Source organism: Primulina tabacum, chromosome 18 (assembly GCF_025594145.1).
Source record: "Primulina tabacum isolate GXHZ01 chromosome 18, ASM2559414v2, whole genome shotgun sequence".
NCBI classification, from domain to species: Eukaryota; Viridiplantae; Streptophyta; class Magnoliopsida; order Lamiales; family Gesneriaceae; genus Primulina; species Primulina tabacum.
The window spans coordinates 29715815-29740171 of NC_134567.1; the positions used below are offsets into that span (position 1 = coordinate 29715815).

At 35.7% G+C, this 24357-nt stretch overlaps 3 protein-coding genes across 3 annotated transcripts; 1 reads left to right on the forward strand and 2 right to left on the reverse strand.

The window, feature by feature from the left end:
• Nucleotides 1–2765: 2765 nt before the first annotated feature.
• On the reverse strand, nucleotides 2766–5977 carry LOC142532900 (zinc finger CCCH domain-containing protein 29-like). Its single transcript, XM_075639441.1, has 2 exons — nucleotides 5780–5977; nucleotides 2766–5016 (listed from the first exon to the last, which is right to left on the reverse strand). The coding sequence occupies exon 2, from the start codon at nucleotides 4977–4979 to the stop codon at nucleotides 3048–3050; it is 1932 nt and encodes a 643-aa protein (XP_075495556.1). The 5' UTR covers nucleotides 4980–5016; nucleotides 5780–5977; the 3' UTR covers nucleotides 2766–3047.
• An 8049-nt stretch (nucleotides 5978–14026) lies between these two features.
• Nucleotides 14027–16600, forward strand: LOC142533768 (putative serine/threonine-protein kinase-like protein CCR3). Its single transcript, XM_075640657.1, has one exon. It carries the CDS (start codon nucleotides 14130–14132, stop codon nucleotides 16491–16493), a length of 2364 nt encoding a protein of 787 aa, XP_075496772.1. The 5' UTR covers nucleotides 14027–14129; the 3' UTR covers nucleotides 16494–16600.
• Nucleotides 16601–17769: 1169 nt separating this feature from the next.
• Nucleotides 17770–23766, reverse strand: LOC142533899 (phosphoinositide phospholipase C 6-like). Its single transcript, XM_075640829.1, has 13 exons — nucleotides 23155–23766; nucleotides 22697–22893; nucleotides 22050–22185; nucleotides 21689–21940; nucleotides 21251–21526; nucleotides 20823–21107; nucleotides 20382–20666; nucleotides 20006–20257; nucleotides 19265–19485; nucleotides 19003–19120; nucleotides 18506–18658; nucleotides 18346–18432; nucleotides 17770–18175 (listed from the first exon to the last, which is right to left on the reverse strand). Exons 1-13 carry the CDS (start codon nucleotides 23476–23478, stop codon nucleotides 17882–17884), a joined length of 2880 nt encoding a protein of 959 aa, XP_075496944.1. The 5' UTR covers nucleotides 23479–23766; the 3' UTR covers nucleotides 17770–17881.
• Nucleotides 23767–24357: the final 591 nt, after the last annotated feature.

Below are 24357 nucleotides of genomic sequence, written 5' to 3' on the forward strand. Positions count from 1 at the left end.
AAAAATATTAATGGACAATTTTTTATTTAGTATTTTGATGCAAATAATTGTGCATTACATTAAAAAAATATAACAAAATACCTTAAACATTTATTTTTACAATTGAACATCTAAAATTCATCACGATTTATTAAAATATATTTTGAATGTTCTGGATCTTCGTCGGAGCTTGAGCTTTGAAATTCGTCGATCGCGCCAGAGGTCCTATTCTTTTTTCCTGCTGCAAATCAATCTTGTAGGCATGTTAGCATGGAAAGTGTTTCTGGTTTTAAATTAGTTTTTTGTTCACCAATTATCCTTCCACATACTGAGAATGCTGATTCGGAAGCAACGCTTGAACTTTGAATAGGTAGGACATCTCTTGCAATTGCAGCTAACACTGGATAAAGTTTAGAATTTACTTTCCACCAATCAGGAACATCGAAATTATCCGTAGTCTCAATATATTGGCTTAGATAAATTTGGATTTTATTGTAATTGGTTATTGTCACCGATTTTCCTTTGAACTTTTGTCGTTTCAAACTTTGAAAGAAGTTCAGTGCTCCACTTTTGCTTTTATATGTTGGCATCTCTTCCGGCTGCGCACTCGGTTCATCACATTGTTCACTAGCATACAAATCAAACAATTCTTGGAGAGAATGCATGATTGATTTCTTTTGATCGTCGACATTCTTCCCAAGAAATTTAGCATAATATTCAAAAAAACATGTCTAATCCTCCTTGATTTTGAGTAGGATCAAGTAATGTTGCTAAACCATGTACAATCGGGATAGTTTCTCAATATTTTAAAATTTTATTTTCCATATTTGAAACAAAATCACGCATAACACATAAGTTGATAATATGACACGCACATCTTACATGAAGCAAATTACCTTCTAAAATTGATTTTAGTGAATATTTAAGATATTTAATTGCAAGAGTATTGGCACTCGCATTATCTAACGTTATCGACATTATTTTATTTTGTATGTCTTAAATCTTAACAACATTTAAAACATATCTAGCTATAGTGTATGCGTTATGAGACGATTTTAAATGATCTAGAGCTAAAATTCTTTTTGCATATTCTAAGTTTCGTCAATCCAATGACATGTAACAACAAGATATGATTTATATTTTAAATTAGGCCAAATATCAGTAGTCAAACTAACTCTGCAAGAAATATTTGAAAGATGCGATTTTAGTGTTTCTTTATATTCTTTATAAATATCAAAACAATATTTCTTAAGTGTGTACCTAGAAATATTAGAAATATTGTGAAAATCAGGTTGAATAATACTAGTAAATTTAACAAAACCTTCTTGTTCAGCTATTATAAAAGGTTGACAACATTTGGTAACAAACTTTACGATGGCTTTCCGAGAAATTTCTTTTGTAATTGTGAAAGCTTTACCACTTGAAGGATTAATTTGTTGTTGTGTTAGTTCCCTACCGAATGGTTGTAGCGTATTAGGGTCAAGTTTATGTATCTTAACTAAATATTTTTTCAAAGTGCCGGTACTACCGGAACCACCACCCATTTTGTAAGAATACCTCGTTTTGCAAATTTTACAAACGGCAAAAGAGTTATTCGTACCTTGTTGTTTAATATCAATGTGATCCCAAACTTTGCTTCGCTTTGCACGGGCTGTCGTCGTGCTCGTTGACATTGTGTTGCTTGCTCGAATAGACAATGGCATCCCTAAATCTTTGTTGGGAAGTTCCATGGCTTCTTCATCCTCGTGGCCAGGTTCGAGTTCATCAAAGTCGGGGATGTAGCCAAAATGTTCACCAAAGTTGGGAGCGTATTCGCCACTATCACCACGACGGTTTGAAGATGATGCCATTGAAATTCGAATTATTTATATGAGTAAGTTGAGAAATAATAAATAAATAACAATAAAAATAATACTGATTATATATAAAATTATAACACAATTATTGAATATATTTGGAGAAATGATAGTAAAGAAAGATACTGATTGTAGAGGAATGAAAAGTTGAGAGAAAATTGATATGTGAAATGTAAAAAATGACATGTATTTATAAATGATTTTGAGGGTTAAAAAAATTATATTGGGTATAAAGATTTGTTGATATATTTTGAATCCATCACACTTATTACTGAAAATGTTTAAATTATGGATCCTCCACCATCTACTCCGAGATCTGATTTGATTATTACAACGGAGCAATATTGATGATGTATTGCGCAATCATGCATTTTCTGACTCTCCCGAAGTCCAAAATACACACGGCTATGACCTATTCTTTTATGGGTTTCTTCGTCCTTTGATTTTATCTTTCGTATCACATGATACAAGAACAAAGCCAAGAAAACCAGACGAGAAAAAAGGAACAAGGGCTTGTAGTCTTGACAATCTTTACTCGAGAATTGTTAACGATAATACAAGCCAACAAATGGATAAAAGAGTTGAGTTGCCATTACTATATCAAAATAAACTTTTTTTGCTTTTGGACAGCAACCATTAAATATGCATTTGAATCGTACACTTTGGATTCGTTCTAAAAATATGTAGCACCACACACGGGTGTAATGGTTTTATTAGGTTTCTTTCAATTCAAACACCACAAATCTTAGGTGCGTATATTAGATAGTGAATAACACAGGTTTTTATATAGAAAACGACTAGCACAAATACAATACATATTTTCCAAGATTCCCAAGTAGCCAACTCCCAAAACGAACAATATAATATATCTTTAGCGATCAAGAGGCCACCAAGGAGATAAAGAATTAACAATCCCAAATTTCAATAATATGAAAACAACAATAATTTTAGTTTATTAAGCTCATTACAACATGTTCTTGAGATGTATTTCCTCGATCTCCTTTGAATGAAGGATCTCACGCACGCTGTCAACTCCCACAAAGGAAGGATGCTAAATTTAAAAAAAAAAAAAAATTAAAAATTCCTATCTTTCAGCTCATGAAGCAACATATATGCTACCAGCCATTTTGTTTGAAACTGCTGCTAAAAAAAATATATCGTATCGATAAAATCTTAAAGAATAATCTCAACTAAGTTGTGACGATAATCTGATCAAGCCACCACCTGCACCTGCTCCTGCTCTATGTACATTTGATCGATCCAATAAGGTGTGGCATCGTGAAATCCGCCGATGTGTTGAGCTGAACTATGTAGCCCGACAGTACCAGAAGGAACATCTTTCACCAATGAACCGACCCAAGAAACGTCTGGTTCATCTACATAAGATGGAGTCAGAGCTGCCGATGGATCGGCATTGTTGCTGTGGAAACCAAAGGAGGCAGACTTTCTAAGTTTGTTCGCCCCGTCGACATTGAATCCCCAGTCTAACTTCCCATTTGGCGAGCCCCAATCCAGACGTTTTGGTGACGTTTGGCCTACGAAATTGTCAGAACCCGAAAGGCTGGGTTGATAGCAGGTTCCAGTTCGGTCAATAAAGCTTTGACTGCGTTTCACAAAGGCAGATGATCGTGAATTCATCATTGCTGCAGCCACTGCACCAGAAGAGTCGAACCCAAAAGAAGAGGGCTTTTTTGCTGGTGACGATGAGAAGTTCGAAGTGTAGCTGGCTCGGAGTTGGCTCGTGTTTTGGCGAAGTTGGTGACTCATAGGTGAATGCAGCAGTTGGCAGCCTCCGCTGGTGTTGTTGATATTAGGTGAGAGAGCCTGCAGCTGAGATAATAACTTAGAGTCGTGTGATCCAAAAACGTCGTCGAGATTAGAAGCCTTTAGATGACCAATTCTTGGATACGGAGACGACAAGCTAGCCATCTCCTCGACATACTGCTGCCGCTGCTGCTTCTGCGTCCGGATTTGCTCCAATCCTAGAAATTCAATTTCCAAGTCAACGTCTCGTGCACTGAAAGTTGTCTTGAGCCGGTTTCCGGGGAGCTGCAGAGCAGGAGGTGTTAAAAGATTCATCTTGTTCTGCCACGTGCTTCCACCCATTGGAGATGAGCAAGTCACAGAAGGCGACAATGAGCTCAAGTTTGTCACATCCATTGGATTAACAGAACCAGACTTGGAAGAAGGTATTGCTGAACCAGTAGAAGGATACACGGGACGCAATTCTTCAGGTTTGTGGGCAAAGAAGCACACTTTCCTCGCGCAAGCTATCTCTTCCTTGCAAAGGCGAGTCTTATATTGAGCAGGATGTAGCCAAGATTCAAAAACTCCATGAGCATATTCACACGAGTCGCCCTTCATGCAGCTTCCTTTCTTGAACTCAGGGCATGGGACACAAGTGTAGTTAAACTTTCTCAGATCACGCCGCCTGGCATTCTCACCCGGGTGGACAAAAGGACACTCTGTCCAGTCATGAGAATACGCCCTTGAGCATGGTTTTACCTTGAAACTATACATCCTAAACTCATCACTCCCATAAATCCCGTTGCTTATATCTGGTAATGGCACATCGATTGGATACTCCTTCTTTTGAACACTTTCTTTCCACCCTAAAGGCATTTTGCTCCCTTCTTGCGACGATGCCTCAACTCTGAATCCTTCCAACATTATCTCCAAAATCTTCCTTTTCGAATTGCTTGAAGACTTCACACAAGGCGCAATCAAATCACGTGGCTTCTTCCCTTCGACATCCACAGCATTAATATCGCCTGAGGCGTCTATCAAAATCTCAACAACCTCGACTGACGTCCATGAACCCCCAGCAGCGGCACAATGAAGGGCCGTAGCGCCATCAAGTCCACACGCTCTATTGACATCAACTTTTCCAGACCCAATAATATACCTCAAAACCTCTATGCTTCCATACAAAGAAGCAATCATAACTGGTGTTCTCTCCTCGGAACCCATCTTCTTTGAACCAAAGCTTCTACCATACCAAAAGCTAACTTCATCAATATCACAACCCAACTCTTCTACCTCGTGAATAAAACCAGCCAAATCATCTGTAGCAGCTAGTTCGAGCAACTTTGAGCAATTTTTACAACCAATCCCTCTGTTATTCTCTTGAAACTTGGGCTCCATTTTCAGATCAAAAGGGCAAAGCTTGTTTTTTGAACCACTGCACACAATACCCCAACGCATGAGTCAATGATAATCTCCACACATCATTACATACATGTAAAACTTTAATAAACTATTCAGAATAACTTATTAATTTTATCTATTCTACCAATAGTACAGTTGTCTTTGCCGGAATCTACTAAGAAAATTTCTTGTCCTCGGAAATCGAGGAATCATTCAACCATAGACAGGGTGTCATCAAAAGTTACAATTTTAACAAAATTTAGAAACAACATTAAAACAAGAACCTAAATCATAAATCAAAACAATTTAAAAATCCCCACGCTAGAAAAGCTCTTTTGACATCTGAAACATCGAGACGGGTCGTTATTCTTGTAAAACCACCTCAAATACCAACAGATATGGCCAAAAGAAGTGAATAGAACATACAAAAAACTTGTGTTTAGTTCAAGATATCGTAGAAAAAGGCTCATCCCTCAGAAATCACGACCCACGTCTTTAAAAAAAATGAATCTTTGAGATGTAAAACATCCAAACAGAAAACCCATCAAAAGCATAGAACCTCTCAAAGACACCACCACCTAAAGGGCTACAAACAGAAGTGAATAAAACCCTCTAAAATTAACCTCTGATTTTTTAAAAAAAAAAAAAAATCATACAAAAGAAGGCTCAGAAATAACAGCCCACAACTTAAAAATCAAATCTTTGACACAAAAAACATCTAAATTCCCATAAATATTTCCCAAACGAAAACATTCGTGATTAAGTCACTAGCCATCAAAAAAAGAAAACAAGCATACCTGCAATGAAAAGACGAGAACTTTGCTAACTCTTTGAACTCGCAAAGAATTAAATAAACTGAAAATAATTTAAAATGATTTGTTTGTTAGCATATTTTTGGGAAAGGCCAAGTATAATAGGTGTATATATATTGTTCAATTGAGTACCAAAGGCACGAGTGTAATGAGGAAGGGAGAAGGATAGTGTGACTGACTTTTCTTCTTGATCCTCTCTTTATTTATTTTATTTTATTTTATTTTATTTTTTTCGCTTTATCTTATGTTTATTTTTTTTTAACAAAACCTCACTGTCCCACATATTGTGATTAGTTGTGTATAAAACTTTCTCCACGGATTTAGGCATCACGGGAAAAAGCCCGAAATGGGTATGGAGATCTCCGATTTTTTCGGGTTCGATAATTTTTTTAAATCTCCGATCTAGTTCTGGGCTAGTATAAGATTATTATCTCCATCCTCGAATCTGTCCCGAAAATAATATTAATAATAAAATAATAGAATTATTAGTATCAATAATATAATAATATTATTATTTTTTAAAATATTAACAATGATAATATTATTAATATTGATATTAATATTATCTCTAATAATAATAGATTATAATAAATTTTGGTTTGAGAAAATATCCAAATCCGTAATCGTTTTGCCATATTAATATTTTTGAAACGAGAATAGGGGCGGGGCTAGGAAATTGATCCTCGAAGTTTCGGGTTTGAAAATTCTCCGAACCCGAAAAAGTGGAGATCGGGATGGATATAGAGGTGAAGATGAAATTCGAAGACGGAGATAGAGATGACAAACCCACCCTCGGCTTGCCCCATTGCCATCCCTGGTATCTAGTTCGGTAAATAAACTCATCCACAACCTAAGTATTAATAGTCCTCGTTTAAACGTGGCTATTTTCCTCCCCAAAAAATGTCATTTGCCCTAGCAAACCAACAATCTATTTCCTCCTCTACTTTGTAAGTATAACTCATATAGAGGGTAATCTGGTCATAGAGTGGAAAGATTATTAATTTATCACATTTACAAAAAAATTATATCAAACATAATACTATTATCATAATATATTACATTTTCTTATCAATATTTTTTTATCGTTTATTTACTAATGATATAATAATCTAATCATCGTTAGAGTATTTTTCTGAATGTAGAATATCTAAAATATACATTCGATTCCCAAATTTAGGTTAGAATAGATGGACTAAATTTTATGCTTAAACATGCGAGTTGACTGAGCTTGTGTGGAAATGAGCAATTGCTCCATTAATTGGCTACCGAAAATGTTATCTAGACTTATTCAATTTAAATAACTATACAGTCTCTTTCTACCCAATAATAATAATAATAATAGAAGCTAATATTTGACATTTTAACTCTTAGTCTTTAATCGTCCGACCAATTTCAATGTCATATAAATCAATTTTGGCATATTCAAATAAAATGACAAAATAAAAAGGTCAACAAATTATGCAAAAGCTTTGTCCAAATGGATTCAATGAGTGAGGCCTACCTTATTGTCAAAAAATCGATTAAATGAGTCATGAAATGTATAAAACAGGAAAACTCTTATAAGCTCTTCTCACTGAACAATTTTATGAGACATATTTTTTACCCGACTTGATTTATGAAAATATTATTATTTATATAAAACATGTTGGTTTTCACTTTAATTATAGACCACGTGTATGATATTTGAGATAGTCTCACATTAGATTTATTATAAATAAAATATATTTTAAAAAGATATATATATATATATATATATATATTTCAGAAAGGATAATAAAATTAAGAAGGTTCATTGATTCTCCTACGACTTTGAGGAGTTGTTGTCTTCGATGAGTTGATTGTCATTGATCTTTTCCATATTGTTTAATCAATATAGTCATACAATTTATTAGGATAACGATATTTATTTGTCCCAAAACTAAATGACAAAGTCACACTCTCAGAAGTCAAAATTTTGACATATTAAACGCCAAGTCGGACATCCTCACAATCTTTAAAGACAGCCTCGGATTATTCCGATGTCGTGTTTTAACTCATGTGAAAAATCATGAAGGTATATGTTATTTAATGTGAAAACTTGATGAAATTAAATTGCAGTTTTGAAATTGGGAATATGGGATTTTAATTTACTTAAGGAAACAAATTGTTTTGAAATGATAATAAGGGATTCAAGGACAATTTCATTTTTTTTAGTGATCATGGAATCGATAATTGTTACAATTTGTTACACACTAGATAACTTTTTGAGTTAACATATTAGATCATGTTAGCCAATTAAATCGAACCTTATCGACATATTCATCTGATAAAGTATTGGTCAGAACAATCGGAGACATAACAAATAGTGATGTAACACCAACTCGATAATCTCCTCAAATGCGCTTCATATTTTTTTAGGTTTCAAACTCATAACCTCGTGTCAAATGTAGGAGTCTAATATCAATATCAAGATAAGAGCTATAAATCATTGACACGGACTTCAATGTTTAATAATCAAAATCATTTAATTGTGAAAAATATGGGGATTGGGGTAAGTAAGCCACAAGAATTGCCGTAATAAGAATGGACACTCGTGTTATCATGTACACGTAGTTTGGGTCGTATGACATTGGACCTAAACAATTGTGAGAAGCAAAGCCCAACAGATTCAATGTTTCAAGAAATGAGGCCCAACTGGCTAATCCCGTTGTCATCACTTCACCACTGAAATGCTAATTGATGGGCCCGAAAATATTCTCTTAGGAACATGGGCCCGACAATTGGAAGAGTGGTGTCTCGATTAAAAAAGAAACAAAATGTGCAGATGTCACAATATTCTCTATTCTAGAAGGGCTGGAATATTTGTCACTGCAAATCAGTTCTCTAAAGTAAAGGGGTCCGTTTCTAATGGACAAAATGCAAAAATGAACCGACTTGCCATAGGAAATACAGTACTTACATATTTTTATATAAAAAAAATATATAAGATAAATTGCTTTTAAATATCCAAACCAAAGAAAATTATTACACACTTGCTCTTTGAGTTCATATGTTCTCTCCGATTTGGAAAAAAAAGTATAAATAATTGAAAATTTAGTAAATGAAACCTTTAATTTCCGTTGGCTACTTAAACAACAAAAAATAAACCTTGGAATGGTTCCATGTGTTCGACCAATGTATCACTTTTTCTTGACCATTTTATACCCCACACAATGATGCCACCTTTTTTGACTTTTTTTTTTTTTTTGAAATTTAATTATAATTATTTTATAATGAAAGTGCCTTTAAAGTAAAATACTTTTTTAACTTCTTTTTATATTAATAATAAAACAATATTTTTTGTCATAATATCAAAAAGGTTACTGCCTAGCTTATCTTTAAATTTTTTTAATATTGATTGATTAAACTTCATATGTATTAATGAAATTGGGTGGAAAAATAATAAAAATAAGGTTAATTCATGATAGTCAACAATGGCGGCCTTCTTCGATATTCATGGCCTACCTCTCTATATTTATTATTAGTCTTTTTTTTTTTTGAATGAGAGGCCCCCCACGGCATTGCGGCAAAAATTGTGACAATTATATTTCCAAATTAATATACTAATAAATAATCTAATTTCTGCTTACACTTGCACATACCGCTATATTAGGCATAGATTATGGTATTTTAAAAATTTTTCATTATTGAAATTCTGTTAGTTGTCAATCAATTGAATTATTAGAAAAAATCATGGAATTAATTCAAAGTTAAATCCTATCTCGAGCATATCCGATCACACGAGTCGATCTCGAGCTTCATTGTCTCGAGACTCGAGTTATTTAAAAGTAGGCAAAAACTTGTGTAAGATTGTAACGCCCCGAAAAATTAAAGGTTCACGCGAACCACATGCATATGATTTATTAAATTCCCTTGTATTTGATTAAATGTTTTAATTGCATTAATCAAATATGTTGTGCATATTTACATGTTTAAAAATATATTTTTCGACATGGTTGCATTAAAATTTATTTTTAAAAGGTTATTCGAGTTGCGATCGAGGAACGAAGACCGATGGCTAAAAAATGGAAAATGATTTTATTAAATAAATGTTTTTAATTATTTAAAATACGGGTGATGCTTTTTTATTAATTTTGAAAATATGGGCTTTTGAGGTGATTTTATACGTCGGGACGTAATTTTTATTGGTGTTGGATTTTTAACAAAAATGCGAACGTTTTGGCAACCCGGCTAATAAATTCACAAACTTAGTTAAATTAAATTATTTTTAATATTTTAATTAAGTTCTAATGAGCCTAATTAACCTCTTAGTGGGCCAAGGCTTGATTAGTGATTAATTAGACTATAAAATATGTTAAACCCCACCCTTAACCCTACATACTCACACGCCCCACACCCCTTTACAAATCAAACTCTCCCCAGCAAAAACATGACACGACACACACAAAATTTTGGGAAGGAAAAAGCTTCAAGTTTTGCTAAGGTTTTCTAGCCGTCGTTCTTCGTCGCCAACGGTTTTTCGTGCGTATATAACGCAAAGGCACGCCATATTCTCCTTTTACTCATCATCACACCATATTACATAATTGTTTATGAAATTGCATGAAAATAAGTCACACAATTCACAATTTTCGCAACTATTCATATGCATGTGTTTAACTCTTGTTTGTGGATTCAAAATCATGTTTATATGATGTTTAAGGGGCTGCCATGAATTAGGATATGAATAATCATGTATTTCAACAAGTTTAAAGGTCTAGAATAGCATACAAAAGCAACAAAACGCTGCACGACATGAAAGTTTAAAGCTGGAAACCCAATTACGTGATTGTGTCTTGGGGGCTTGGTTAAGGGGAAAGGTGATGCATGGCTCGGTTTGGCTGAATCAAGGCTAAGCTAGGGTCGTGCTTGGGTCAAGGGAAGAGTCCTAGCCACGCTAGGACTCGATACAAGAGGCTGGGAAGGAGTCCTAGCAAGCTAGGACTCCAACCCGTGAGTTCCAAGGAAGTGGCGCAGATGTGCAGCAGCTTGTGCAGGAGAGATGGCTCAGCTTGGGGGCTCTGGGCTGGGCTAGGTCGACTCTTTAGGGTCATAGGATGATCCTAGTTAGGGTGGTTTAGGGTCTGGTGTGCTGGATAGAAGGCTGGAACCAGAAACGTGTGTTGTACAGAAGTGGGTCTCATGGAGGGGCTGTAGGTGTTCGGCCTTAGGGTGTCAATCAGGGGCTGGACCAGGGCTCTTGACTATGGTTTGGGACATGTATTAGGGTCCTAGGATGAGTCTTGATGTGTTGGTTTATGAGCTGGATGGTCGGGTAGAGCGCTGGAACCAGAAACTCGAAAGCTGCACAGAAATTGGCCTCATAAGAGGTCTGTCAAGTTTCTGATTTTTTTGGGGGCTTAGGCGCTGATTCTGAGTAAAAAGGGGCTTAACCATGGTCTTAATTTGTGTCTAAGGGTAACGTCTAGGGGCTGGTTCGGGTCCGGTTCGAGTCGGTTTAAGCATGAAGTGGTTAGAAGCATGTATGTCTCGTTTGCTCAAGGGGCCTAGGTGGATTTTGGGGTTGTATCCGCAGCTCGGTTGTAACTTCAGTTTTTGGAGCTTAGGGTCAGGTCCAATGGGTCCTAATGGGTCAGTAGGGTCCCTAGATGGGTTGGCTACGTTTTGGCTCAAGGTGGCTCGGGCGTGGCTCGAGTAAATTAGGGGATGGCTCGGTGTGTTCGGTTAAGGGTCAAAAACGAGATTTAAGAACTAAAAAATTAAATCCATGGGTCCACGGGTGTGGCTCATGACTTGAAAGGGTAGAATAAATCATAAAAAGGCTATGTGTAAAATTTGGGATCAAAACAACGAGTTTTGGTTTTATTCGAAATTTAATCGCTGCACGAAACGCTAATTAACGAGTTAATTGAAACGCATAGTTTTAAGCCTTATAAAATTATGAAAAATTAGGGTTAAGCTTAAATAATTATTATAAGTCTAAGTTTTTAATTTGGGAATTTCATATTAAGGTTTGGTTTAATTCGGGATTAAAACGCATCAATACGTTATATTTAAAGAATAAATTAAAAGTACTCGATTTAAGCTAAATAAAAATATGAGAAAATTCATGTGAGCTTAAATAATTATTTGGGACATGTTAGAGTCAATGGAATTAAGAAAAAATCAAAAATGTGAAATTTTACGTCCAGGGGTAAAACGGTCTTTTTACACCTAGAAATTAGTAAACATCATGGCAGTGCCCTAAATGCTATTTTATATGCTAATATGATTATTTTTATGATTATGGATGTTTATGAATTTTTATATGTTAATATGTCGATTTTAAATGTTGATGAATTTTTAAGATGTTAACACGTTTATTTTAAATGTTTACGGATTTTTAATCTGTTAAAAATGTTTATGAATTTTTATGATTTAAATTGGACATTTAAAAGATATGTTGCATGCTTGGTTTCAAAATAAAAATGATATTATATGCACGGTTTTATTAAGTAATGATAACGTGTTGAAGGATATAGAGGGATTGTGACTACTGAATATGTTGGAAATATCGTGAGAGTTATGGTCCCAGTGGGAGCCCGACGATCGTGTTTCCTTGGATACGGATATGAATACGTGATACGAATACGAATACGTGATACGAATACGTGATACAAATACGAATATGTTAATACGTTGGCCAAGGCCCAGTTGACGGGTGAGAGTGTCGCTGGTGTCCCCGCCGCCCAGTACTATGGTTTCTTTAGATGGATCCATCGCCCAATACGATCAAGAATACGAGTCACAATCACGATCTGAATTCAACAAACACGAACATGAACATGAATATGAATATGAATATGAATATGTTTATGTGATATGTTTATGTTTATATGAAAACGTTTTTATGAAAATGTTTTTATGAATCATGAAAATGTTTACGAAAATGTTTATGTTTATGCATCTTCATGAAAACGATATTTTAAGTACAAATATTTTTCACTGTTATATGTTCACTGTATTACGTATTACTCGTTATCAAGAATATGACGTGTTGAGTCTTTAGACTCACTAGGTGTGTATGATGCAGGTTATCATGATAATGCTAATGGAGGTCTTGATGGTTGATCCGACTGGACTGAAGGTGCACATGACCCGAGGACCGACGCTAGTTTCCGCATATATGTTATGATTTATGTTAAAAGATTTTATGACTTTTATCATGAGTATGAGTGGTTTTTGAGAGGTTATAGTATGAGCTATACTTTTCAAATGTTATTTTTAGATTTAGAAAAAATGTTAGTTGGTTGTTTATTTTAAAATGATGTCAAAAGTATTTTATGAAATTTCATGGTTCAGCCGATGCTATGTGAGGTTTAAAAAAAAAAAATTCTAGTACTTTTTAAGAAAACGAATAGCAGACGTTTCAGAGATGGTCTCACGGATCATATTTTGTGAGACATATATCTTATTTGGGTCATCCATGAAAAATTATTACTTTTTATGCTAAAACTGTTACTTTTTATTTTGAATATGGGTAGGATTGACCCGTTTCACAGATAAAGATTCGTGAGACCGTCATCTACTCTATTAAATTTGAGTGTAGCTCATGTATCATTTGATTTTAATAATCTTAGATTTTTTTCTATTTAAAGTATTGATATGACAATACACACATCAGCGACACGTCAATGTCACATTAGAAAAAAGATTAAAGATGCAAAAAATTCTATTAACATACTAAAATTGAAATTTGAAAATATAAAAAATCAGAAACACTAATTGAAAAACTTAGAGGATAAAAAAATAATTTATTACTAATATGAAGTCAAAAATTATTATTATTATTATTATTATTATTATTATTATTTTAAAGGAAACCATGTAATCATTCACATAAATCAAAGTTAGCTACATCCATCAACCATGATGAGTACAAACTCTCATATCAGTAATTAATAGATGGATGATTAATGGCATACTGTGCTAGACTATGAGCCACCTTATTTGCTGATCTATATACATGATTAATTTGAAGGACTCGACCTGATTTAAGGAATTTCAAAATGTCAAACAACAAAGAACCATCAGTATTCAAAAACTCCGAGGGGTCTGAAATCATCCGAACAAAGCCTCACATTTGAAATGTTCATCCTGTCAACAAAATACCAATATTATTTTTATTATTATTATTATTACTACTACTACAAAAACTGAAATAAAATGTTTAACGTGCGGAAGGGTGACGTTTGGCAGAGAGAGGTGGACTGCATACACTATCCGCTTATCTACACATCACACACAGTCTCTCATTTCCCTCTCTCTCCCCACAAATGAGGGGGCTACCCCACCCTCAGACTACAACGCCCCTTCCATGACGACAGCCTTTATATCCGTCACCGCCGCCGCTACCGTAATTATCCTTATCGCCGTCGTGTCCCCACCGCTGCGATCAGCTCATGCACTCGGCGGCTCTGGCTCCACACTTGCTGTGGTCTACGGATCCGGCACCACTATCTGCAGCATAGTGGCGTCGCAGCCCATCCAGAGAGTCCAATGCTGGCGGGATGGCCAGCTTCTTCCGCCGATCCTACCCACCACCTCATTCGACGCCGTCGCTGGTGGCAGGGACACTTTTTGTGGCGTTCGCTCCGGCGGTTTTAGTCTTCTATGCTGGAACGCCACCTTCAGTCCCAAGAGAATTTACGGCAGCACCACGGCTTTATTGACTTATCTCACCATTGGTGACACTCAAATTTGCGCCTTAACAAATGTTACTGAAACAGCAAACGGAGTTTGCTGGCGGGGAAATATCGTTTCCTCGTCTGAGAATTTACAATTTGATGTAATCTCATCTGGGCTTGGATTTTCTTGTGGAGTTTTGAAGAGTAACAATCGGGTTCTTTGCTGGGGAAGTGATTATATTTCTTCTTCAATACAATCGCAATTTGCAAATTCCTCAATGGTGAACATTCAGGTTGGTGGAAGACATGCTTGTGGAATAAATGATTCAGGATTCGTTATCTGTAAAGGGAATAATGATAGTGGTCAATTGAATGTGCCCTCGAATTCGGCATATCAATACAGAGGCCTGGCTTTGGGCGCAAATCACAGTTGTGCAATCAGAAGATTGAATAGAACAGTTATTTGTTGGGGTGGAAATAGTGAATATTCAAGTAATATTACTGATGGGATTTCATTTGAATTTATAGTTGCAGGGTTGAATTTTACATGTGGATTAACAACTAGCAATTTTTCAGTGATTTGTTGGGGTGCTGGTTGGCCTAATCAGTTTCATTCTTCGGGGGTTGAACTGCCTTTGCTAAAGACTCTTCCAGGGCCATGTGTGGATACTTCTTGTCCTTGTAATGTATATCCCGAGTCTCAAATACTTTGTTCCGGAAATGGTAATATTTGTAGGCCTTGTGATATTCCTGTTTTGATTCCACCCGTTCCATCACCAGAACCACCAGTGATTGTTACTAGATCTTCCCGTTCTAAAGGGATTGCAACGGGTTTACTGATTATCGTTATTGTTGGATCAGTGGGGGGGATTGGGGGCATTTGCACCGTGATTTATTGTTTGTGGACTGGAGTCTGTTTCGGCAAGAAGAAGATTCATAATTCTGTGCAGCCGACAATTGGTGTAGCTAATGGCGCTCAACAATCTAGTAGTAGTCCACCTTCTAGATCATCCACTCTTAGGCGCCAGGCCTCGATCTTTATGAGGCGCCAGAGGAGTGGACCTTCAAAACACACGGATAGGGGGGAGGAGTTCTTATTTTCTGATCTTGCCACTGCTACTAATTACTTTTCGTCGGAGAACAAGATTGGTGAAGGTAGTTTTGGGGTTGTTTACAGAGGGAAATTGCATGATGGCCATGAAGTTGCTGTAAAAAGAAGTGAAACAGGGCCAAAAACAAAGAAATTTCAAGAAAAAGAGAGCGCATTTGAGTCGGAAATAGCATTCTTATCAAGGCTACACCACAAGCATTTGGTTAGGTTGGTTGGTTATTGTGATGAATGGGATGAAAGGCTGTTGGTTTATGAGTTTATGAAGAATGGGGCGCTTCACTATCATTTACATGGCAAGAACAACATTGAAAAGAGTAGTAGCATCGTGAATTCTTGGAAAATGAGGATCAAGATTGCACTAGATGCCTCTCGCGGGATTGAGTACCTCCACAACTATGCAGTGCCACCCATTATTCATCGAGACATCAAGTCTTCAAACATATTACTTGACTCAAATTGGACAGCAAGAGTGTCTGATTTCGGATTATCTTTGATGGGGCCGGAAAATGACCGTGATTTTAAGCCAATAAAGGCTGCCGGCACGGTCGGATACATTGATCCCGAATATTATGGATTGAATGTCTTGACAACGAAGAGTGATGTTTATGGTCTCGGGGTCGTGTTGTTGGAACTTTTGACTGGTAAGAGGGCTATATTCAAGAATGAAGAAGGTTCACCGATCAGCGTGGTGGATTATGCAGTGCCGGTGATTATTGCCGGAGAATTGGCCAAGATTTTGGATTCAAGAGTTGGTCCACCAGAGATTAACGAGTCCGAGGCTGTGGAGCTGGTGGCTTACACGGCTATGCATTGTGTGCATTTGGAAGGAAAAGATAGGCCTAACATGACTGACATTGTTGTTAACTTGGAACGAGCATTGGCTCTGTGTGATGATAGCCACGGCAGCATTTCTAGTGGTCAGATCTCCATTGTTTCCGATTGAAATTAGACCCAACTAATTGTAGAATCTTATTCTTTTTTTCTTTTAGTATTATTTTCCATTAATTCCATGGTTTTTTCAACTAAATGTCGACACATTTGTGGTATAAAGGTCTGTTCAAGCTGTGTACAGTATGATTATTTTCTAGGAAGAATGTTCAACATGAAACTTAAGGCAAGGAAATACATTGGCTCCATTAAAATAAAGAAATATCTTGAAATGGATCATATTTGCATTACTGTTGAACAAGTAAATCAAGCCAAATCAAATATAAAAAAATTTTGAATTTATTCCAAGTTTAGGTTATTGAAATAATGTCAGAACGAAGAAGGTTTGATTTAGAAGTTTTGAATGTATTTTGAACTTATGTTATATTGAAATAATGTCAAACTTGTGAAAAAAATCAAAGAATAATCCCTTGATTTAGAAGTTGCAAATGATGGTGTTTTATTAATATGAAACTCATAAATTTGATATTCCAACACCAAGTTTTGGTCCAATTCTAGACTTTGTAACAATTGACTCTCTTTCCACGAAGTCAATCGAAGGAGGACAGCAAATCACTGGGCCAAGGTTCAAATTTCCACAAGTTTGATTTTTGTAATTAGTAGGTGGCAAATTATATGAAGAACAAAAATATATGGAGTACAATTTTATTGCACAGATATTGATAGTAATAAATTATAGAAATTGTTTTTTCTTTTTAACTAAAAAAGGTTAGAGATTCCACCCTCCAAAATTGTCACTTTTAAATAATGAAATAAAGGTTTGCCTCCGACAAGTTTATAAGAATGGAAACGGAAACCATATATATATAAGTCGGTTATAATTTAACGTTACTCAGAATTTAATTATAAAAGAACAATTTATGGAGGAGAATCCGGATCTCCATTTGTAACTGATAGGCTTTTAATTTGGAGTTTGATTTGGGTCGGTTTTGGGTTTATCACCTTTTCTTCTTCTCTTAGCAATTATTGAATATTATTCGCCCTTAATTTTTGCGCAAATATTCTCTGGATTATTTTCATGCCGCTTACGTAGTATCCAACATTACATATTGTTTCACGTGAGAATCTACGCGTAAAATAATTATGGACCACTGGATCATTACCCTCGTGGTAGCATCTAATTAACCAGATAAAAACGCCATCTCTTTACAGCAGTAAGGAAATATCGTCATTTAACTTGTGACAGCTCCATCATATGTCATGAATTCCTTTATTTTTTGAACGTTTTTCACTTGAGTTGATGCTCATGCAGTTAAATTTTGAACGCAAGGCAAAATTTTGTAATTGAATGTAACTTGTGAGCTTTTTCAAAGTTGAATCCCATGTAGGAAAAGATATAAACATATCCACAGTGAAAAATGGGGTAAAAGAATATGGAAAATCTCATTGAAACTGAAACCTCATAAGAAGCCTCACAGACTTGAGTTTCTGACCTTTTTTGTCATGCAGTGGAACAGCCCGTATTCCCGGTTTCAATTCCGGAATAGGCAAACATGTCTGCCCGCCAAAGTCATCCTTATCTGATATGTCATGTTCCCGTACTTCGATTCTCAACAATGCAAGCTCTGGAACACTTAAAGGGAATGAAAACTCTTCATCCCAATATGGCCCCCAATCGTCCTCAATTATCCGTGTTTTTCGTTTTGCTGCATCCGCTGGCACTCCAATGATTTGAACCTGAGATCACCATATAGTAACGGGAAACAATCAAGAAATTTTACCACCATTTTTCTCAACTTTAGGCAGCTTTTTAAAAAAGATTCTTGCAAGACTTGGGAAAGAAAAACGGTTTATACTAGTAAGATATGAGATAAAATGCCATATAAGGCTAGAAATATACTAGGAACCTTTGTATAGAAGTCCGGTGGAGAAAATGAATCGAAGTGTGTGTGGCTGAAATCCAAACGCCATCCATCACCCATGTACACTTTTACCTATCAAATACAATGACCATATGGAATTATTTTGTTTGAGGAACTAAAGTTATCGTGTAAAAAATTTACTTACCTTTAAGGTTTTCTTCACAGGCAAAGGTATTTTGGGATCAAAGACGACATCATTTGGGCCTCTCTTCATGAGTATATCGGGTTTCTTCACATATCCACAACCTCCATTAGATCTAAACATTCCTTGCATTGTCCATAGAGATTTTCCATATCCCTTTTGGGTCAAAGACACAAAATAAATCCAACATTAAATGCTAGTGCTACTACGGTATAATAGAATCAATTTGACAACATGAACTAAATATTATGGAGTACTTGTGTTAAAATAGATAAACCTACACTTCTTTGTTCAGAAAATAGATTTTCAGGTGGCTTGTAAAGGTCATGAATACATTTTATTGTTAATGTTATGTTCTGTTGTATATCATCATTCCACGGCAATCAACTGAACAAAAATTTGTCACACTCAAGACGATTTTATGTACCAAAGCCATGTTTTCTTTAATTCTTGATCATATGAATATGGTTTTGATTTTTCTATACTAATAGAGAACTAACCTGCATATTAAAAGCAATCATCTGAGCTCCATGCATCCATCCAATAGTCGGGTCAAAATTTGATGATGTTACTCGAGTACCCTTTGGAAACACCCTCAAAATATTTTTTTGGGAGAACCTGAAAAAGGTAAAAAATAAAGAAAAAATGGGACAGTCATGAAAATAGTCCACCGAAGCGGTTAACTGACACTGTAAAATAAAATAATTTGATAGACAAGTAGACAACAAGTTTTACAAGTTACAAAATAGCTAAAAAGTGTACCTGACAACATCCATTGGATAAGATCCTGCAGCCCTTTCAAGTGTTTGTTCACTCAAACTAAGTCGATTAACTTTACCACTAACATTTCTAAGTGCATGCCTCAAACCCTTTTTCACCTTCCCGGCATGAATAGCGATCAATCGTTTATATTCTGGTGCCGACATATTGCCTGATTTTTGTCGAGCAAAACCAATATCTTCGTCTTCTTGATCACTGTCGCTCTGATTTTTCATAACAGATTGCATACGATCAACTAAATAGTAGAATATTATATATATATATATATAAATAAATAAGACTTTTGCATTTTCGATCATTGGATAGTGTTGTTGTCATATATGATCCACAGGGGTGAAAGCCAATATTCTATAACCTATTATCTCTGCCAAGACTGGAAAACCTGGCCAAGTTAAGCTCAACCTGATTCATGTTTACTATCCACGCCAGTTACATTATCAAGAGTTTAATTCCGGGTACCCTGAAAATTGATTAGGTATTTAAAAGATATCCAGACTTCTCTATTTTTTCTATTTCAGAATTTTACATATTTAAGAAATATTGCACACTGAAGTTTTCTAAAACTAAATCTTTATATGTTGCCACATTTTCTCTGTTATTTTCATTTCCTAGATACAAAAATTCCATTAGGGTCTTTGGACGATCTCTATCCTGATTGTTTTTTAAATGAACCGGGTAAAGGAACAGGCTAATCTTTTCAGAGCAATAGTTGATTGTTTTTACCTTATCGTCAGCTTCGGGCTCGGCTGCAGGATGTAACGTACTCAACGATAATTCAACTTCAAATGAAATATCTTGATGGTACTTGGTATTCTTCGGATTAACTAGATAACTATCATTGCTCAGTGCATGCCGCAATCCTTTCTTCGACTTCCCAGTATGAATAGCAGTCAAACGTCTAAATTCCGGCACACCCATATTGCCTGACTTATGTTGCATGGAATCCATGTTGTCTCGATCACTCTCACTCTCACTCTGATGTTTCAGGAAAGTATGAGTATATTAGCAACAAAATAAATGAAAATTTGGCATTTACTTTGTTTCTTAAACAGAACAAGAACTTGAACAAGGTGCAGCATAGAATAAACGCTTGTCTTACCTTGACATCGGCTTCAAGTTCAGATGACGGATCTGACGTCTCTCTCAATGATAATTCATCTTCGTATGTATCCTTTTCCATTGGTGATGAAATATGTTGATCCTTGGCATCCTTTGTTTCTAGATATTCTTCCGGATCATCAAAACTAAAATCATTTCTCAGCATATACCTCAGGTCATCTCTTGCCTTTTCAGTATTAAAAGCAGTTAGGCGTTTAAATTCTGGTGCAGCCATATTGACCGGTTTCTGTTGAATTGGATCTATGCCATCTTGATTACTGTCACTCTGATATTTCAGAAAATTACAATTTACAAGTACATGAGCACCTAAAAAGTAGAATAATATAATGATGACTTTATATTTTTAAGTCCCAAGTGTTGGTGGTATAAATGCTCCTGTTGGCTTTCAACAAGTGCAATATATAAGAAGCCTTTAGTCTACCTTGTTATTGGTTAAAAGTACAGACGTAGGATCCAACATCTCCCTGAACGACACTTCATCTTCTAAGAAATCTTTTCCCCTTGGTGATGAAATATCTTGTTCCATGGTATCTTTTCTTCCCAGGTATGCTTTGGGATTAACACTATCGCAATCGGTCCTTGGTGTGTGCCACAAGTCTTTTTGCAGATTCCCAGAATTAATAGCAGTCAGTCGCTTGAATTCTGGCATGGACATATTGCTTGATTTTTGTTGAATGTGATCGATATCATCTTGATAACTATCACCCTGATTTCAGAAAGCGTAAGCACATTAGCACCTAAATAGTATAATAAATGTAGAAAAGATTTATTTCCTTTCCTAGTAGGTCCCATATGTCAAAGTTATAAATGTTCCTAGTGACTTCCATGGCATAGAAGAAGCCCATTTACCTCGACTTCAGCTTCAAGTTTAGCTGAAGGATCTAACATCTCCCTAAACGATAATTCATCTTTGGAGAAATCTTTTTCAATCAGTGATGGAATGTCAAGATCCATGATACTACCTGATTCGTTACCATGATCGCTACCATTACGTATTGCAGGCATCAGACCATGTTTCACTTTCTCGGTGTCAATAGCTGTTAGGCGCTTAAATTCCGGTGCAGTAATATTGCCGGATTTTTTCTCAATAAAATTGATATCTTCATCATCTCGACTGCTATCATTCTAATGGTCAAACAAGTACAAGCACATTAGCACCTGGTGTTGAAAATGATAGACATGCCTTATTTTCATTCTTTATTCATTACAGGATACACCAACATTAATTATAATTCGATCATACAGATAACATGTTATCAAGTGCAATAAAAGGAGCCTTCATGTTACCTTGATATCGGCTTCATGTTCAGCTGTAGGTTCTGACATCCCCCTCCCCCTTATCGACAATTCATCGTCAGATGAATCTTTCTCCCTTGGCGACAAGGTATCTTGATCCTTGGTAATCTTTGATTCTAGATACTCTTTGGGTGGTTTGGTTGAAAGTATAATTTTATGCTTCAATTCTTCAGGAGATGGAAATTCATCCAAGCTTCCTGACTCGGGGTAATAGAGCAAGTCTCCAAAAATTTGTATAACCATCTAGAACGAAATTTAATTCTTATCACAATCAGAACACTATCACAAAGTTCACATTTTGGTTACTGGAAAAACTCTAAATAACAGACCATCAACATCGAAGAAATGTTACCTCTGCAACTTTAGCTTGAAGTTCCGGTGTTAGATGGTCCTCTAAAGTGATTATTACCGGGTATGGGGATTTAACAAAAGCATGCTCTTTAATGGACTTCAAGCATTTCATGAGTGGTATGGGAGTTGTTAGAGTTCTGCGTATCAATTCAGAGTTGAAATTATTTGATAATAAGAAACAACAAAAAAATAACAATGAGAAGATGCAGTAAGTTTCCACACTGAGGGTAGAAGAAACCAAATGGCTGGAGTAGTGATTAAATTTGAGTCAGAAAAATTGGAGCTTGAGCCGAACTTAAGCTTGTTCAAAAAAATTTTTTGGCGAAAATTGATCACGGTTCGAAGATGAGACATTTGAATAATGAAAAACCATTTTCAAGTATTCGTGCCAGAAACCTCTTGCCTATGCCAGGTGTACAACCAACCTCTAACAGAGTTTCAGGCGCATCACCTGTTTGCACACCCATAGTAGTAAAGAATTTCACAGTAAAAGTATTGCCAACAAAGATGCTTACAGAAGTATGCATGACTAGATCGGCTAATCAAATTTTGCTTCAGTAATAATGTTCACGGGGTTGTGCCTCTTTCTGCTGAATGACAATGGAAATGGAAATACCAGAATTACAAGAATATAGGATCTTACCATACCTTCCATGAAGAACATGAATTTTATCTTTTGCAGAATTAGGCCATAAGTCGAGTTCTATTCCCCTCACACCATTTTCCAGAGATTTAATGATTGGGATTTCACTACAGTCACTGCTTAATTGGTTTCCAGTTAAGTAGGAATTGTGACCTGTATATATGAAATAATGTTGCAATGGTGCAGTCATATCTTGGTGTACCTGGAATTGTACAAAATGCCAAGGTAATTGTGAGATAATTCCACTTCAAATGTCTGTTGTGTTCTCATTAAATCCACGTTTGTCAAGGAATCACATCTTAACATCTGTTAATTTAAACCTCTCTTGTTTGAATGGAGTTTTACTAGAATTGTCACGACCTCACCAATAAAGAATGTGTTTACAGTTCCATTCAGAGTTGATACACACCCGACTTACACTTGTATACATTCGAAAAAATAATAGAAATGAAAGAAGATTAACCTGATAGAGAACTGGATTGTTAAGATCATCTTGGAATAGAAAATGGAAGAAGTCATCAAGGGTAAGGCCTGGGAGCGGGCGCTTAGCCGAATGGTGGCGGTGACGGAACACTCCCTGCATGATCGCCTCCGCATCAGCGGCCGTGCAGTCCACCTCCTGCTGATACTCAACCAAAAACTTCAAAAGCTGATCCGCCTTCATGTAGGTCCCGCCTTCTGAGTACCGTCCAAATGCCTCTCTCACGTCCGGCGGAGGCTCGGCCTCGCTGATCTTGAACTTCCGATTGAAACACCCAAACATTTTGTAATAATTGTAGCTGCCCATTACGATCCCCAAAAATCCGGATGTATATACGCGAAAATCAATGTCCGCGGGTCATTAAGTGATCCGATCGTGGTGATTTGAAAAGCTGGTCGTCCGAAGCATCGTTAATGGCATCGGTTGGACGGATCCATCAGCTGTGCGGATGAAAAATGGGGAAGATGATGATCGAAAACATCTACATGCAGCATGAAAACTGAAGGAAGGGGGGAGAGAAATTGGAGATTGAAGAGAGGATTTCTGGGGGAGGAAGAAAGCTACGTTCAAGGAGTTTTTGAAGCTGGAATTCGTTGTTGAGTTTCATATTTTTGTTGCTGACGCAGGTGTGACTCTATTAATTTAGCTTTATTCCAATTACTTAATATCATTATATATATAATATGATATATTACATACATGTTTTTTTTTTAAATGATATACATACATGTTAACTATATTATTTCCTAAACAAGTAATTTTTTTTATAATATGATTCATTTATATAGGAATTTAAAATTATTTTTTTTCAACATCAGTTTCTAAAGTTTTTTTTTTTAAAGTTTGTAAAAGCGGTATGTTTATTCAAAGGTAAAATTTAAAATATCTGTATAAATGCAAAACCTTAATATCAATAAAAAAAATCTTATATATCAAATTTATTAGCATCTTCAAGTTTTATTATCTTGTTTTATCCAAATATATAATAAAACCTTAATTTTTTTAAAAAAAATTAGCCAAACAATCTCGAACTATAAATCAGAATTAATTTAAATGTTTTTAAAAAAGTGATTTTTTTTTTTACCTGAATGCACTTGACAGGTTTATCAACTTAATATTCATCCCTTCTATTGCACTCAATTTTATGTTATCCAATTACAAGAATATTTTTTTTAAAACAATTAT

Excerpts from the sequence above, each read along its gene's own strand:
- LOC142532900 (XM_075639441.1), bottom strand. The coding sequence starts at position 4,979 with ATGGAGCCCAAGTTTCAAGAGAATAACAGAGGGATTGGTTGTAAAAAT.
- LOC142533768 (XM_075640657.1), top strand. The coding sequence starts at position 14,130 with ATGACGACAGCCTTTATATCCGTCACCGCCGCCGCTACCGTAATTATC.
- LOC142533899 (XM_075640829.1), bottom strand. The coding sequence starts at position 23,478 with ATGGGCAGCTACAATTATTACAAAATGTTTGGGTGTTTCAATCGGAAG. Across the intron at positions 22,186-22,696 it reads ATTCATGTTCTTCATGGAAG|AACTCTAACAACTCCCATAC; the intron begins GTATGGTAAGAT and ends ATTGATACGCAG. Across the intron at positions 19,486-20,005 it reads AGCCCGAAGCTGACGATAAG|AGCGACAGTGATCAAGAAGA; the intron begins GTAAAAACAATC and ends ATGAAAAATCAG.